Raw genomic sequence first — 18,229 nt, forward strand, 5'->3', positions numbered from 1 at the left:
ATTCTGACAGGCCAAAGAAAAAGGGGAAAAAAAAACCCAGTAATTCAGCAGCATACGTCAAGTGAAAGGCCACCAGAGTCATTTGCTGCAGAGAATCTACGAGACCCTGCACTATCAGCTCCATCAGAATAGGTTCTGTTTAAACCCAAAAAGCTGGAACTTGACATAAATGCACGTGGAGAAGCTGGTCCACTGCTAAGTGGTGCAGATCCAAGAGAGGGATTGAAAATTTGACACTGGAGTCTCAAATGATCTTCAACAAGCATCAAAAGCACAATTGCATTCTCTGCCAGGGACATGGAAAGAAATGCAGCTGCATCCGCTTCAGCTTTAGCTGCTTTCGGTGATAGTCCTCCAGCAACTACATTAGCTGCTGCCGCAGCAACAACCTGGGTCTGTGCCCACAAAAGAGATACAACATTTTGTTTACAATAACCATCAGTTTGTAATAGTGCCACCTCTTTGAAACACACTATAGTGCAAGTCCCAAACCTGCAGCTGAAGTTCTCTAGCAGCAAATTCCAAAAGACCACCCAAGAGCTTTCTTTTGATAACAGACAGCATTTCTTCGCGCCTTCAAACATTGCAAATCACAATTTTAAAAATCGTCTTTGTGTGCATCACATTAACGAGAAAACCAATAAAAGAAGCTTGTAGAAATCAGCAGACAAATGCAAAATAATTCCTTTTTCAGACTCTAATCAGCACTTTCCAGACAAAAATATAAATCACCTACCACAAATATTGAGCAATGGCACATAAGTCATTCAATATTGGCTCATATGGCCCAAACGGCTATGCCTTTCAAGTTCTATGCACCAAATGACTAAAGTCAATATGATTTCAGGCCCTTTAACACAATAACTATATTACCATCATATGCCGATTGTGATGGATTGTAACGAAGAGCTCTACCAATATGAAACAAGAGCTTACCAGAGTAAATGAAGCCAGAAAACAAAGCAAATGGGTGGTCTACAGACAAGGTAGAGCGATTATCAAAGAATTCCGGTCAGTCAAGAAAAAGAACAAGGATAAAACACGAACGAATAGTTAGGTGCAACATTTTGTAACATATAGCTCATCCTCAGGTTCAAACGAGAAAGTCGTTTTATACATCATTTATGATATCCCCAAGTGGAATGCATTGAATAGGATGTTTCTAATCGGCCCTGCCAGAAAACGACTTTCGTTCTTTCTTTCTCACTACCTGTCCCCGGCCAAGCACGTTTCAACTTCAATGGGAAGTTAAAATGACTTTCATTCTTTCTTTCTTACTACATGTTCCCGGCCAAGCAGGTTTGAGAAGAGCTTTCTCTACCATAGATCACATCTTCGTCTTGCGATGCCTCATTGATGGGGCAAAGGCGCGGAAGAAGAGACTACACTGCTGCTTTGTGGATTCCCACAAGGCCTTTGATACAATCCCGCGTGAGAGGCTTTTCCAGCGCCTTCAAAGCTTGGGGTTATATAGGCTCTCCACGAGCAGGTGACAAGGAGAGTGTGATGCCCTAGAGGATTATCAGACCCCATTGCTAGCACCATTGGTGTGAAACAACGCGGCCCATTTTCCCCGACTCTCTTTGGACTTTACAATGTGTTGAGATCTCCCACTATATACAACGAGCCAGAGGAGAGGGGGCGGATCTCACAAGTACTCCAGTACATATCATGCTTTATGTTGATGACATTGTCTTGATTTCTAAGTCACAAGAGGGCCTACAGCATCACCGTGGGGCTCTAGAGCAGTTTTGTACACAAGGAGGGATGACGTGAACCTTGGAAAGCACAAGGTCCCGATCTTCCACACTTCCAGAGCAGTCAGGAGGGTTGCATTCTTCACAGCTGTCGGAGGATAGACAGAGGTGGCGGAGTCTTATGTATACTTGGGAATCACCTTTGCCAGCCCGCCACGGCGTTTCATTGTCGCGGTTCCATTTTTGAATACTGTATCTAAAGGGAAAGAAGAATGTAGTGGCCGATGCGTTGTCTCGCAAGCCATAAATATCCGCCGTACTCCAGTTCATCACAGTGACTTTAATGAGATCATAGTGACACGAAACGCCGTTCCTTGCCCCAAGAAAAGGAACGGAGTTTCTTGGGAGTTTCAGACAAGAAGAAACGGAGATTCTTGAATGAAAAAAAAGTTGAGGGCACATGTCTAACGTTCCAGGACTCAGATTCTTGAGGATTAATAGTTTCATCGAACGACTATGTTGGGCTTGGCTCAATGGATTGCTTATCTTTATATTAATGAACCCTATCTTTTTGTATTGTGGTGATTTATGGGTTTGGAATCTAGACATGTTATGGCTCTTGAGTCTTCACTTATGACTCATTTACTTTTTGCTTAGTTTTTTGACATTGAGTAGTATCATGTATGACTGTCTTTTTATGACATTGAGAACTGTCTTTGAATTGAATGTCTGCAGTCATTGGTAGACCGTGGGTTGAAGGTTCTAAGTTTTTTTCATATAAATTATGAAGTTCTGCATAATATGATCAATGAATTATCTTTTTAAGCTTCTTCTTAAGTATTTTATTGTTTTTTTTTTAAATAAAAAAACCTCGTTTCTTAACCGTTTCGACCTTGGTCAAAACTCCAAAACTCCAGTTTTTCCGTTTTCGTTTCTGTCGTTTCCATTTCAAGTTGTCACTGTGGATGAGATGCGGGAGCGATATGCTAGAGACCCAGATTTTGGTGAGATCTTCGGCAGGGTATAGAGTGGGAAGACAGTTCTAGAATATTCTCTCAAAGAAGGGTTCTTGTTACGAAAGACTACGTTGTGCGTTACTCGCAGTCTGAGACCAAAGATATTGAATGTCACAATCATCCTTTTGTTGAGCACGGGGCATAGAGGCAATACTTAAGGGTGTCACGAGATACCACATCTAAAGAAGGACGTGAACGAATTTGTGCATACTTGTATGGTATGTTAGAAAGTGAAGTATGACAAACACAAAGCGACAAAACTTCTCAAACCTCTACCGATTCCAGATCGCCCTTGGAAAATTATTGCAATGGATTTTGTTCTTGATGTTTCCAAGACTCAGAGCCATCATAATGGCATTTGAATTATAGTGGACGGATTCAACAAGCAGGCTCATTTTGTATCAATAAACAAGATAGTGAAGGCTGACCATTCCATGAAGCTGTTTGTCTCACACATCTTTCGGGTACACGGAATGCCTACATCTATTGTTTCAAACAGAGATCCCCGGTTCACCAATTTCTTTTGAAAAGCGTTTCTGAGAATGTGGGCACTACGCGCAAATTCTCATCATCGTTTTGTTCACATTCTGATGGACAATCAGAGATAACCAAATCAGTGGTTTTGGACTTGAGTGTTATGTCTCTGAGCATAAGTCTCAGTGGGAGAGGTTTTTTCCATTGGTGGAGTTTGCATACAGCAAAAGTATTCACACTTTGACAGAGAAGGAACCATTTGAGATTATCGAGGGTGGCAGAAAGGTTCCTCCCATTTTGTGCACCGAGTTTCCAAAAAATCATTTTATTCACGATCTGGAGACTCCTTGGGAAAAGGTTGAGGCTTTACATAAGTCTCAAAAATGGCGGCACAAGAAGGCAACAGACAAGCATTGCCGTGACTTGTAGTTGAAGGAGGGAGATTGGGTGCTTCTTTGGTTTGAGAAAGCACGCCTAGGAAAATGAAGGGTAAGGAGAAGCTCTTCCGAAAGCTAAGTATGCGATATTATGGGCCCTCCAAGATTTCTAAAAAGATCAACAATGTATCCTTTCGACTGGAATTACCGGATACTTGGAGAATTCACGATGCATTTCGTGTGAGTCTATTGAAACCCTTCAAAGGTGAAGTGCCAAAGAAGACGAAGCCCGAGGAGCAACCAAAGGTTGAAAAAACACATGAGATTCCTACACCTAAAAAGGTCCTAGCACACTAAGAAAGGAAAGTGAAGGGTAAGTTCTTACACAAATATTTGATCAAGTTCAGGACCTACCCAGCTCTTGATGCAAAATGGATGGAGGAGGAGGAGCTGGCAAATACCCCTCAGTTATGAGAGCTTTACCTTGAGGTCCAAGAGTGCACGTCAAATCAGCGGATTGAATCTGGAGCGATGCGTGTTGCACGAGAGAGGAGCCACTCCACTCCTTTGTCACAAATTATCCACTAGGAAATAAAGTCAGCCAACTTCTCTAAGATTTTGGGGGTGTTGACAAGCTGACAGTATTCTGCTGAGTGACTTTATGATATGTACATAAATAGGTTGTGGGCTTGTAGTTGGAATCCCTGGTACTCTTTGACTTGTTGTTTTGTCTGAGTATGTGATAATGACAAAATGACTACAGCAATGACGAGATTTAGTGCATCAAGACATCTGCGAATGATTAGTGCATTCCGAATGTGATGGCTAAATAAGTCATAATGATCACGGTTCATGTCTAAGATCCCGACGGAAATAGTCATGTAAATGTGATTGTGTGACTTGGTGTCTTTGTGTCAATGCATGGTTTGAAGTGGTCAAATGCATGTAAGCATAGAGGAGGCAGAAGAGTCCCACAATACAAGGCTGAAGACTCCACTTGAGACAGATCCAAAACCGGCATCGCTAGGCTACTCAGCAGAGACAAGCCCAGATGATGGCAGATCCAGTGGCCCCAGATAATACAGGATGGAGCTAGCTAGATAGATTGTTACATTTTCTCGTGATTGTACTACCTAGAGCATATAGACATGCATCTATGCCCATAGTGATTGAGCTCCATCCCCCCTCCCATGTATCACGGCCCCCATGGATCCTCCCTCCACCCCCTTCCTTACACGCCAACCCCATCTCTACTTTGTATGTCATCAACCACCTGTCTATGTATAGCCCTGAAAGAGATTCAAGGATAGGGGGCAGGCTTGCTTCTCACAATGATGCTAGCAATGCTATCTGTGAGTCCTCAGAGGCAGCGTATTTTCCGGTGCCTGTAGATGTTGTTGTAATTCCTCCTGTGATTCAGATACAAAACAATATCATAAGAATACAACAGTATACGAACCTGTGTGTCAACAATCTCAGCCTCAACCCCACCTCTGTATGTAGTCAACCACCTCATCAATGTATAGCCCCAGCCTTGCTTCACGCAAACGGTGCTAGTAGTGATAACCCTCTCGTGTAGCATACTCTACTAGTGACTCTCATACAAAGCGTACCTCCCCCATATCATCTCCGTTGGGATCCACAATCTCTCCCGAAGGAACAAATCAAAAGCTTTGCAGAAATCCACAAAGCGGTAATTATGGTACTGCCTTCTGCTCCTAGCCTGCTCTATCAAGCATCTCAGTTTAAAAATGTGATCTAAGGTTGAGCGAATAGGACGAGTTGAAGGACGAGAGAAAAGGACCAGTAGACAAGACAAGCAACCAACTTGGACTAAGCGAGCTATGGAGAACCTGAGCAATACTTCCGTTGCAATCCCACAGGGCGTACGAAAAATGAGAACACCTGTAGAAAGAAAAGTGTGACGTGTTGCGAGCTCTCTGTGGGTACCGTTCAGTGCGTTGTGCACGACATCTCCCTTTCAAATAACTACACAAAGAAAATGGCAATGAAAACTGCTTTAAAAATCATGAGACAGAGAATAACAGCTCAACCCATGAACTCGCAATGTATCATCTACAAGAACTCGCTGGCAGCACTCTCAGTCCAGACCAAGGACGACATATTTATTCTCTTTCAGCACTGTGTGAACTTTGTATCTCCTTAGTGAATATAGCCAGAGATGTTTCTTTTAAAACCAAAACCCAGATCCTTTTGTTTGCAATAGGACCAATAGCCCTCTCTCCAATGTCATTAACTGATACTGCCCACTTTACTCTTGAGCACCAAACTTAATCATACAAAAGATTCAGATAACCAATCAGTAAATGGTAGCCTGCATTCACTGATACATAAGCCTGTCTATGAGAACTTTTGATCTAACAATGAAGTCTCTCTTTAATTTCGTAGTACACCAACACATTAGAATCATCCATTTGAAAAATATTTTTACAAATGACCCAAATTTACAGTTCAACCCTACAAAAACCTATCTAGCAAACAGGTATACCCTCAAGCCCACCCTCTCTCTCTTCTCCAGCAGGTCTTACGATTGCACCTAAATGTCTTCCAGTCCAAGAACCACAGATAAATAAAGTCAGCTGCTTTCAGGACCTGACTGTGCAAAACACAAAGAGACATACAACTTACCGTTGCCTTAGCTCCCCAGTTGACGATCCACCTATCATTGCCAACCACTCTGCACAATGGATTGTTGCCTCCACATCCTATGTGAGAAATTCCAGCAAGTCTCAAATCAGCTTTCAGAAGTTTTCAATCAATGCAAATAAACTTATAGCAAATGTTTTTGCTATGCATAAGTCACCACCTTGCTGACATTGTCAGATTCTGCCTATGCTATTCAGTCAATATAAATTAATTAGGCTCATTGTTGATGAAGCAAACTTGTGTACCTCTGCACATATGCACATGTACACATACACACTCGAATATTTTTCCTTTTATGCTGTTTTCAAAGTTTCTTACTTCTTCCCCCCCCCACCCTTCCCGCCTCTCCCTTCACTATTCCTCTCCTCTCAAATCCTTCAACACTCCTCACTCCAAGGTGTCTTTACTCAGCCAGATTGGCATACAGAACTTGTTAAGTGAACAACGATACAGGAAGCCCACATGCTTTCATGCTTGATTAGAGGAGCAGTGAGTTTCAAATGTCCAGAGCAAGGATCCTATCACCTTGGGTGCCGTGAGATGGTTATAAAACCAATGCCTGGGCCGCCACTTGTTTTTTCGGCAAAGATACACATTCCATATTTTTGCTAGCTACCTTGGAGCATTTATGTGGCACTTTCAACATCTTCCTATGGCTCGTTGACTCTTCAAATCACTATTCTTCCAAGATAGCAAGCAACTCTCATGCCGGGGCCGCCACTTCATTTTTCGGCAAATATACACATTCCATATTTTTGCTAGCTTCCTTGGAGCATTTATGTGGCACTTTCGACATCTTCCTATGGCTGCTCAGGTGACACGTTGACTCTTCAAATCACCATTCTTCCAAGACAGCAAGCAAATCTCCTTGACAAATGTCACATGGAGCGGATAATAAACATAAGACATTAACATATGCAGCACTTCTTGCTCAGCTTAGCAGAAAAGGTTATCTTGGAGAGAGAGAAATGAAATGTTATATTGACCATCTTCAAAAGGCCAAAATGACTTATAAGACCAGACTGAGACAATCCTGGTGGATCTCGTACAATGTCTGGGTACAAAATAAAAAGAAGTGAAACAAAAGCTAAAATGAACATCAGTGTCTAAGGATGTCTGGCATCGGGCGCTTTCTGAGGATGTACTGCATTGGTTGCTGATGAGCATCGCCAATGTCCGCCTTTGTAAATAGTAGTACTAGACATCTTCATGTCGTGCTAGAATAGTCCTGATCCTCTGATGGAGCCTCTGTCGATGTCGTGGTGACCCTCGTAGAAGTGGGCGTCTAGCTCTCCCAACCTTAATGGCTCTATCAGTCAATAGTCTACTGTGAAGCTTGCTCATCTGACTGCCGAGTCTCTGCTCTGAAGAAGTCAATGATCTCCCTCTGTGAATGTCTCCCATTGTCTAATCTCCTCAAGAGATTCTCCCTGTATCTACACAGCTCTAAGAAAAACAACTTGAGGCATCTTTGATCCTGATATCTCATGACTCTAGCCAATGATCCAAAGCCCTCTTTGAATAGACAGTGAAAGCGGCCTCGTATCTCATATATACCGGACAATGACATATGTGATGTAACTCTGTCTCTCGCTCTATATGACATCACTGGAAATCCTGGCCTCTATTGGTACTCTCCTAAATCTGCTAGTCTCAATCTCTAGCTGATGCGATGATGTGCGCATCTGACCAATACCGCATCGTATCGCATGGGAAATTGAGTGTTCATATAGACAGGTCTGATCACATATCCATCCTCTGAGAGATGGAAAAGATGCTCTCTGTAGAAGATGCAATGTTGTGCGCATCTGACCAATAACACATCGCATCCATGGGAAAAATGAGTGTCCATATAGGCAGGTTTGATCACATATCCATGAGTTGGAGAGAGAGAGAGAGAGAGAGAGAGAGAGAGAGAGAGAGAGAGAGAGAGAGAGAAAAATGAAATGAAATGAACTGTTATATTAGCGTCTTCAAAAGGCCAAAGTGACCTATGAGACCAAAAAGTTACAATGTGGTGGATCTGATACAAAGTCAAAGTAACAAAACTAACAACATTACAAAACAAAAGAAAAAAATACTATGGGATCCTAGACTGGTCGATGTGAACTAAGCAAAATGGGCAGCTGGCCACGATAGCTAAATCACAGGAGATCTAGCATCGGGCGCTGGCGGATCTCAGCAATCTCTTCCATGGTCAGTAGTCTGACTAGGCGTCATGCATGCGTGGCCAGAGTGCTCTGAATCTTCTGATGTAGCCTCCGTCGATGCAGTGTAGTCCTCCGCAGTCATGGGCGCCTGGATTTCCCAAGCTCACTCGCTCGATTGATCAGTGTGCCTCTGGTGTGAGACGAAAGTGAGCTCTGCTATGGTAGTAGCTCCTGCTGTTGTCCAATGTCTGCTCTAAAGAAATCTGTGATCCGTCTCTGAGACTGGCTAGCCTCTCCACTCATCAAGCTATCTCTGTGTCTGCGCAGCTTGAGCAAGAACAAACCCAAGCATCTTTGATCCTCATATCCCATGACTCTGGAGAGAGGTCCAAAACCCTCTCTGAACAAGCAATGGAAGCGGCCTCGTATCTCATAGTAGACGGGGCAGCGGCATGTGTAGTGCAACTCTATCTCAGGCTCCATATCACACGAGGGGCAAGTCCTGGCCTCTCCTGGTACTCCGTTGTATCTCCCAATCTCAATCCGCAGCTGGTGAGAAGATGTGCGTAACTGGCCAATAGCACATCGTATCCCATGACACAAGTGGGTGTCCATGTATCTGGGTCTTGTCACAAAACCATCCTCCGTAAGCTGAGGAAGATGCTCTCTGTAGAAAGCCATCTTCCTGCCCAGCTCCTGCGCCGCCTGTATCCATGTCCTCCTGGTGTCTAGCTGGGTCAGGTCTTGGCGGATGAGCCTAGTGATCTCGAACTGTGTAAGAGTGAGACATGGAGCATCCAATGAGACTGGAAGGGTGGCAACCTGTCTATGCTGAACCCATGCGCCTGAAACCATGATGTCATCTCCCCATACCAGCATGTTGTATCTCCCTGCATGGCTAACTGTCGAGAGGACTCAAGTGCAATGCGAGCATATCTGTCTCTAGGAAGTTCCCACATGCGGTGTATGAAGGAGACTGATCTGGTGAGCGCCTCAACCACTAGCTTTGCTCAGATAATGGCATGTGGTACTCATGCCTTGGCTCTAATGAGCTGCGAGATCATAGAGACGAGAGGTTTCTCCATGCTCCTCCAGCCATCAGTGTGACCCGACCCCCCGTGATGATCCAATGAAGGTCCCCATATCTCAGCTCCATAGAGCAATGCAGAAGCCAACAAGGTGTCAAAGAGCCAGAGCTTCGTCCGAGGCTCCTGAAACTGAACCTGTGAACACATCCTCTCCAATTTACTCAATGCTGCACGGGCTCTAGTCAATCTGGTCTCTGCTGCTCTCCTGAGTGAGAATGCCGGTCCGCTAAAAACCACTCCAAGGTAAGTGTAAGCATCTGTGTACTCCACAGTCTCCTGGCCATATGTAAATGTAGGTGCTGACCTCCTGATCCACTGTGGGGTGGTATTAAACACCATAACTTTGGTTTTACCAAGGTTGACAGACAAATCACTTTCATGGGCAAACCTATGCAAAGCATCCAAGTGACGTTGCATCCCCTCCGGAGATTCGGAGATCAACACAATATCATCAAAATATAACCAAAGTGGAATCCATGTCCCTGCCAGCTGTGCACCTCTATCACCATCGCTCTCAATGTAGTCAAAAACCTCATCTACATACATACCGAATAGAGTATGAGAGAGCAGGCAACCCTGCTTCACCCCAATAGTGGAGTGAACCGGTGTAGATAGTCCCTCAGGGGTGCGTGCATGCCCAACTACTGATCTGTACAATGCCATGATCCCCCAAATGAGCTCTATGGGTACTCTCATCTCCTATAGTCTGCGCATCAATCTAGTTCTGGGTATTGTGTGCTTTGCGGAAGTCCACATAGCTACAATAGATCCGTCTCCCATGAGATCTGCCCTCCTCCATGATGGCCCAGAGTGTCAAGATATGGTCAAGAGTAGAGAAGCCTCTCCTGAATCCTGCCTGCCCGTCTGCACGTATTCCTTCCCCCTCTGCCCATCTACTCAACTGCTGCTCAAGAATGGATGCATACAACCGTGCCACTGTGTGTCCAATCATGGTAGTGCAATAATTCCCAGGCTCCTGAAACGAACGCAGAGGGAGGATCTCCCGGCTACACAGACCACCTACAGATACACGTCGGACGAACCACCCGACCATAGCCACCATCCGGCAGCTCCCCTGTGCCTGGGCCAGCGTCCGAGGACGTAGGCATGCACCTGTAAGACCAAGCGTCCCATACCACCCGGCCTCACCTCCTCGAGGTGACCTCGCGCACTCCTAGCCTCGCGGGCTAACCACAGGCACTCTGCCAATGGGGGTCGATAACTGCAAATGAGGCCTTGGCCTCCCTTTTATAGTAATGGCCGGCCACACTGAACGGGTTCACACTACGTCTGCCCGGACACTGGACGCCCAACCAGACGGCATCTGGGCTAGATCCCCTCTCTTGTGAGCGGGACATAACATACTTCCCCCCTTAAGAACCATTGATGTTCTCATCAATGAAGTGGGGATACTGAGCCTTCAAAGCTCTAACAGGTTCCCAAGTAGCAAACCTTTCAGATTGACCCTTCCATTTGATTAAGTACTCGTCATAAGCCTTTTGGCGCGAATGACGGGTACGATGATCTAAAACTGCTTCTGGTTCTCGAGGAATATACTCAGTTTGTATATCTTGCCATACATTTTCCTCGATAGGCACAACAACGTCGGCTTCGCCCAATTTCACTCTAAGGCGGCTAACATGAAACACTGGATATACACTAACATCCGAAGGAAGAGCCAGTTTGTAGGCAACTTGGCCAATTTTCTTTGTGATCAAGAATGGACCACAATATGTAGCTGAAAGCTTATAATGCTTTCCTATTCGCATAGTCTTGGAATCCTTGGGTATCTTCAGATAGACCCATAGTCCTTGGAGATCTCTTTTGATTAGCATAAGTAGTGACTCGATCACGAGCCGTTCTTATACTATCCTTAGCCAATTCGAGCATTTCTTGCATGTCATACAAGAAATCACGAGCTTTGCATTCCTTGACTTTCTCTAAGCCAATAGCAATTGGGGATTTAGGCTCAAATCCATACATCAGCATGAACTGGCTAAATCCAGTAGCAGAATTGCTTGCTACTATTATAGGCAAACTCTAACTACGGAAGATACCTTTCCCAATCAGATTACCTATGAGAGATATAGGCTCTCAACATGTCCTCTAGCGTTTGATTCATCCTCTCAGTTTGTCCGTCGGACTAAGAATGGTCAGAAGACGACATACTCAACTTCGTCTGAAGATGAGCAAACACATCTCGCCAAAATCGGCTAGTGAACTTAGTATCTCGATCATTGACAATATCTTCTGGCAAACCATACAGCTTATAAAGCTGACCGACAAATAAAAATGCCAACTCATGGCTTTTTACTGTCGACTTTGTTGGTATAAACTTCGCCATTTTTGTGAGTCTATCGACCACAACCCGAATAGCGTCATTGTCCCGACTAGTATTTGGCAAACCAACGATGAAGTCCATGGAAACACTCTACCACTTGGCATCTGGGATTTCCAATGGATGTAGCAGGCCAACTTTTCTAAGACGCTCTGCCTTATTGACCTGACACTGAGCGCATCTCTTCACATAGCTCTCTATGTAAGAGCGCATCCTTGGCCAATAGAAATATCGCTTGACCAAAGCCAAAGTTCTCTGGATGCCTGGGTGCCCAGCGCTAGGAACATCGTGGCATTCGCACAAAATCCTTTGTCAAATCTCATCGATTTCCGGCACGCAGACTTTACCATTTCTGAACAATAGGTCCACCTCTAATGGAATATTGTCGTTGTCTCGTCTCTCCAGCATGACTCACTTGGGTCTCCGGACCACCCAAGCCTATATGCGAGTCATGCCCCGCTTCGACCTCATTCCATATTCTGCCAAAATGGCCATCAGAACGACATAGCCCTCGGAGAGAGAGATAGAAATCCGTCGCGATTTCAGCCATAGACAAGGCATTGACCTCAGGAATCCTACTGAGCGCATCGGCAACTCGATTGCCGGATCCTTTTCTATAACAGATCTCATAGTCAAACTCTTGCATAAGCTCAACCCATCTAGCCTTCCGGCCTCTGAGATCACCCTGATCACAGATATAGCGCAAGGAGTGATGATCTGTCCATGCAACAAACGAAGAGCCATACAAGTAGTGCCGCCATTTCCTCAGGGCGTGGACTACGGCATAAAGCTCCTTCTCATATGTTGGATAACGGATCTTGGCGTCAGAAAGTTTCTTACTTTCAAACACAACAGGACGTCCATCCTAGTATAATGCCGCACTAATAGTATAATCACTAGCATCCATTTCAACCACAAACGGTTTGCTAGGATCCACAATGTGTAATATTGGCGCAGTAGTCACCAAGTGCTTTAGTGTCCGAAAGCTCTCGTCGAGACGCTCATTCCAGACAACAGGGGGATTACCCTTACGATGAGGACTTGAAGTCTTCGGCCCTTTCACCCCTCCTTTTAAAAGTTGCGTAAGCAGGCAGCAACTTTAGAGTAATCCTTGATAAACTTGTGAAAGAATCCAGTAAAGCCTAAAAGGGACTTTACTTGGCGTACATTCTTCAGAATGGGCCAATTTCGCACTTTATCCAATTTTTCAGGGTCGACGCGAATTCCATCGCGAGTAATGATGTGACCCAAGTACAGAAGCTCTTTCTTAAAGAATTCACACTTACAAGCCTTAGCATAAAGCTTCTCAGTCCTCAGTACTTCGAGAACAACGCGTATATGCGCTAAGTGCTCAGGCAAACTTCGGCTGTAGATCAAGATTTCATCGAGAAATACAACAACGAAGTTGCCTAAAAATGGTCTCAACATATCATTCATCATCTACTGAACGTAGCTGAAGCATTGGTCAAACCAAAAGGCAAGACCAAAAATTCGTAGTGACCATAACGCGTATGGAAGCCTGTATTAGGAATATCTTCCAGTTTGATCCGTATCTGATGATAGCCTGATCGCAGGTCTATCTTCGTAAAATACAACGCTCCATGGAGCGGATCTATCAGATCGTCCATGCGAGGGAGTGGATACTTGTTCATGACAGTGAGCTTATTCAGCCCCTTGTAATCCACGCAGAAGCGCATAGTGTTATCCTTCTTTCGAGAAAGTAACATTGGCGCTCCCCACGGGGATTTACTTGGCCGAACAAAACCCCTGTCGAGATAATCTTTCAGTTGCCCGCTGAATTTCGTCCTCCTCGGTTTTACTAAACCGATAGGGTTGCTTTGAGAAGGGCTGACTACCAACCACCAACTAAATGCCATGATCTACTCCTCTCGAAGGCAACAAGCCAGGAGGTAGATCATCAGGAAGAACATCCTTGAAATCAATCATGATTTCTCGGATAAGGTTGGATTCGTCAGAATCCCCAAGTTCAACAGAGGAACATGAAACATTTTTATGAAATTCAGTGACAGAGGTACCAAGCACTAATGAATCAAACCAAGCAGATGGTACACATTGATAAAAGTCAACATCAGAAGACTTGATTTCTTTATACATTTCCAAAGCAATAACAACTAGTATTGCAAAACCATTTTTTACAGACTTCTGATTACAAAGCGACACAGATACATGAGGCATGTTTTGCTTAACAAAAACAAGAGAGTGATGTACATAGTCTATATACAATGAGTCTTGTTTATCATAAAACCACGGAATCCCTAATATGACATCTGCTCTGTCCAAGCGCATGATGTGGAAATCCAAGTTCTCTTTGTAGTCAGCCAACTCGAGCGACAAGTCTGGAACCATCTAATTCCATACATCCGTATCCACGCCACGAGCCATCTTCACGCGATACTCATGGTCACTGTCCCGCGTCCGCCGGCTCAGTTTCTGCACCAATTTTGCATCCACAAAATTGTGTGAGCTTCCATTATCAAGGAGTACGATCACATCGTGACCATTGATCTTCCCGGGGAAACGGAGAAGATCGTGCTTACCAAACACTTTGGTGCTAAAAGTACAATTAGTGCATGAACTATGCGCTAAATGATGGATTTCAACTTGAACAACATCAGAGTTACCTGAGATCTCGTGAATTTGAACCGAAGGACGACCTTGCGGTTTCTATGTCTTCTTCTTCTTGGGCAATCCTTGATTTGGTGACCCGTCTGGCCACATTCGAAGCAAGCCCCCTTCTTCACTGCATCAGCAACTGAAGCATTTCTGGCTTTCTTCTTCTCCTGAGAAGATCTCGGCAGTGATTTGGACTTATGCTAGAATCGGGGTCGCTTCCTCGAAGCACCCTCACCGGATTTATGGTTAGCAGTTCTTTTCTTCTCATAATTTGCTCCATTTTATCAAATGGAACGTATTGGCCTTTGCCACTGCATCCTCGACATCAGTCGGGGCTTTATCTTTAATTAAGGCCCAACGGTAGTCTTCATGCAATCCCAACAAATACATGTGCACAGCGTGCGTAGAATCCACCTTACAGAAGGTGAGCGCCTCTTTGAAAGCTGTCATATACTTATCAAAAGACAGAGTTTTCATCGAAAGAATTTGGCATAAGCTTTCAAAGGGTCCATTTTAGCGAAATCCCTCTTGAATTTCACACAAAAGTTAGTCCCACGTCGTAGGCTTCTCTGTCATGTCGCGCCACCAGGTAAGCGCCTTACTGCGCAGATAGAGAGAAATCATCTGAATCCTCCGTTCATCATGCTCCCCATGAAGATCAAAATATGTGGTCCATTGATGCAGCCAATAATTTACAGCCAGTTCCGTACACTCCTCCTCTTCACCCGAGAAATTTGTAGTTTTGTACGAAATTGTGGTAGTCGGACCACCCTGTGAACGCCCAAAAGCAGCAATCTGCGTCGCAATTGCTGGAGATGGGTTTCGCCCTCGGAAATACGCGCAGTCGTCGACTGAGCCATATTTTCGAGAGTAGAAAGTCAGGAACTGAGCCCCTACACGACCCCTTCGAGAGAGGCCAAGCGAAGGTTCGTCTGAACGTTCGCGTTTTGCTGAGCGGTAACACGATGGTTGAATCTCTGGAAAGTACTTGTAATCCATGTGTAGAGAGCATGCGTGAATGGAATTTAGATACTACTTGGCGCGTCGTCACGCTGCACATCTGAGCTGGAGGAATTCATGACGAAGTGCGTGAAAAACTCGAATTTTCACACGAAGCCGGGCCTTTACTGCACTTTCCGATCGCGAAAAGTTGAAGTTCGAGGAGCTCCATGCGTCGGCGTGAGCGTCTGGAGGCGAGCAGGTGATGGCGGGAGCTCGGGAGCACGAGCAGGTAAGAGAGAGGAGTGGTGGGAGAGAGGCAGAGAGCCAAGAACTGAATTTTGCTGTAAAAACTAACTTTTTGTGAGTGGTTTTCTAATCGCAGGCAGAAGACACAGGTAAATCTCTCTCATTCTCTCTCTCTTGTTAGGTTACTTTGTTACTCTAACTTTGTATTAGATCCACCACCTTGTAACTTTCTGATCTCATAGGTCACTATGGCCTTTTGAAGACGTTAATATAACATTTCATTTCATTTCATTTCTCTCTCAGAGTTTACAGAGATTGACCAGCACTCTCTCTCTCTCTCTCTCTCTCTCTCTCTCTCTCTCTCTCTCTCTCTCTCTCTCTCTCTCTCTCTCTCTCTCTCTCTCTCTCTCTCTCTCTATTGGGGTGAAGCAGGGCTGCCCGCTCTCTCCTACTCTATTTGGTATGTATGTGGATGAGGTTTCTGACTACATTGAGAGAGATGGTGATAGAGGTGCACAGCTGACAGGGACATGGATTCCATTATTGTTATATGCTGATGATATTGTGTTGATCTCCAACTCTCAGGAGGGGATGCAACTTCACTTGGATGCTTTGAATAGGTTTGCTCAGGAAAGTGGTTTGTCCGTCAACCTTGGTAAAACCAAGGTCATGGTATTTTATACCACCCCACAGTGGATCAGGAGATCAGCGCCAGCATTCACATACGACCAGGAGACTGTGGAATATACAGAGGCGTACACTTACCTCGGAGTGGTTTTTAGTGGGCCAGCATTTTCATTGAGGAGGGCAGCAGACACTAGACTGACCAGAGCCCATGCAGCATTGGGTAGATTGGAAAGGATGTGTTCACAGGTTCAGTTTCAGGAGCCTCGGACGAAGCTCTGGCTCTTTGACACTCTGGTGGCTTCTGCATTGCTTTATGGAGCTGAGATTTGGGGACCTTCATTAGATCATCACGGGAGGACAGGCCGCAGTGATGGATGGGGGGACATGGAGAAGCCTCTGGTCTCTATAATCTCGCGGCTCATTAGAGCCAAGGCCTCAGTACCACGTGCTATTGTTCGAGCAGAGCTAGCTGCCCCCCCACTAGTGGTTGAGGCACTCACTAGATCGGTCTCCTTCATACACCGCATGTGGGAACTTCCCAGAGACAGATATGCCCGCCTTGCACTTGAGTCCTCTCGACAGTTAGCCATGCAGGGAGATACAGCAAGCTGGTATGGGGAGATGACATCATGGTTTCAGGCGCATGGGTTCAGCATAGACAAATTGCCTCCCTTCCAGTACTCAATGGATGCACCCTCTCTGACTCTTACACAGTCCGAGATCACCGGGCTCATCCGCCAGGACTTGACTCAGCTAGACACCAGGAGGACATGGATACAACCAGCACAGGAGCTGGGCACGAAGATGGCTTTCTACAAAGACCATCTCCTCCAGCTTACGGTTAATGGTTTTGTGACGAGGCCCAGATACATGGACACCCACTTGTCTCATGGGATACGATGCGCTATCGGCCAGATACGTACATCTTCACACCAGCTACGGATCGAGACTGGGAGATACATCGGAGTACCAGCAGAGGCTAGGACATGCCCCCTGTGTGACATCGAGCCTGAGACAGAGTTGCACTACACATGCCACTGCCCCGTCTACTAAGAGATACGAGGCCGCTTCCATTGCTTGTTCAGAGAGGGCTTTGGACCATTCTCCAGAGTCATGCAATACGAGGATCAGAGATGCTTGGGTTTGTTTTTGCTCGAGCTACGCAGACACAGAGAGAGCCTGATGAGAGGAGAGGCTAGCCAGTCCCAGAGACAGATCGCAGATTTCTTTAGAGCTACCACTGGACACCCGGAGGAGTTACTACCACAGCAGAGCTCGTCGCCTCACACCAGAGGCACACTGATCGACCGAGCGACTGAGCTGGGAAGATCCAGACGCCCACGACTGCGGAGGACTACACAGCATCGGCGGAGGCTGCATCAGAGGATTCCATAGTATTTTATTGTGACATTTGGCATTTCATTTTTGTCATACTCTGACTTTGTAACAGATCCACCACATTGTAACTTCTGGTCTCATAGGTCACTTTGGCCTTTTGAAGACGTTAATATAACATTTCATTTCATTTCATTTCTCTCTCTCTCTCTCTCTCTCTCTCTCTCTCTCTCTCTCTCTCTCTCTCTCTCTCTATGCTTCGCAGAGAGAAGGAGATTACAGAGAGGGTTTTTTTTTGAAAAAAAACATATCGTATGCTGAATTCAATCCGAAATCAGCAATTAATAAGTAATATACTGATTTTCATCGAAAACCAGTAAAATCAATGAGTAACCCTCCAATTTCACCCGCCGATTTACTGATTTTTATCAAAAATCAGCAACCTAGTATCAATTTACACCTGCAAACATACTCATGAGAAGAAAATAGTCAATTAAACAATTTATCATCGAAAATTGCATGAAATACAGACTATCCGACTTAAATCAGTTCGTAGGTGTGCACACAGTCCTTCATGCAGCCAAGCCGACTCTAATACCATGTAACGAACGCAGAAGGAGGATCTCCCGGCTACACAA

At 45.1% G+C, this 18,229-nt stretch overlaps 1 protein-coding gene across 1 annotated transcript in view; it reads right to left on the reverse strand.

The window, feature by feature from the left end:
• The window catches only part of LOC147437714 (WD-40 repeat family protein / beige-like protein), a 168,731-nt gene that overhangs the window by 78,335 nt on the left and 72,167 nt on the right, over positions 1-18,229 (reverse strand). The window contains exons 9-11 of the mRNA XM_086486596.1: positions 6,214-6,290; positions 493-574; positions 57-395 (exon numbers count right to left, since the gene is read on the reverse strand). Of these exons, the coding sequence (XP_086342722.1) occupies positions 57-395; positions 493-574; positions 6,214-6,290 (498 nt within the window). The remainder of the gene's footprint in view (positions 1-56; positions 396-492; positions 575-6,213; positions 6,291-18,229) is intronic.

Source organism: Adiantum capillus-veneris, chromosome 17 (genome assembly GCF_014529385.1).
Source record: "Adiantum capillus-veneris isolate H3 chromosome 17, ASM1452938v2, whole genome shotgun sequence".
NCBI lineage: Eukaryota > Viridiplantae > Streptophyta > Polypodiopsida > Polypodiales > Pteridaceae > Adiantum > Adiantum capillus-veneris.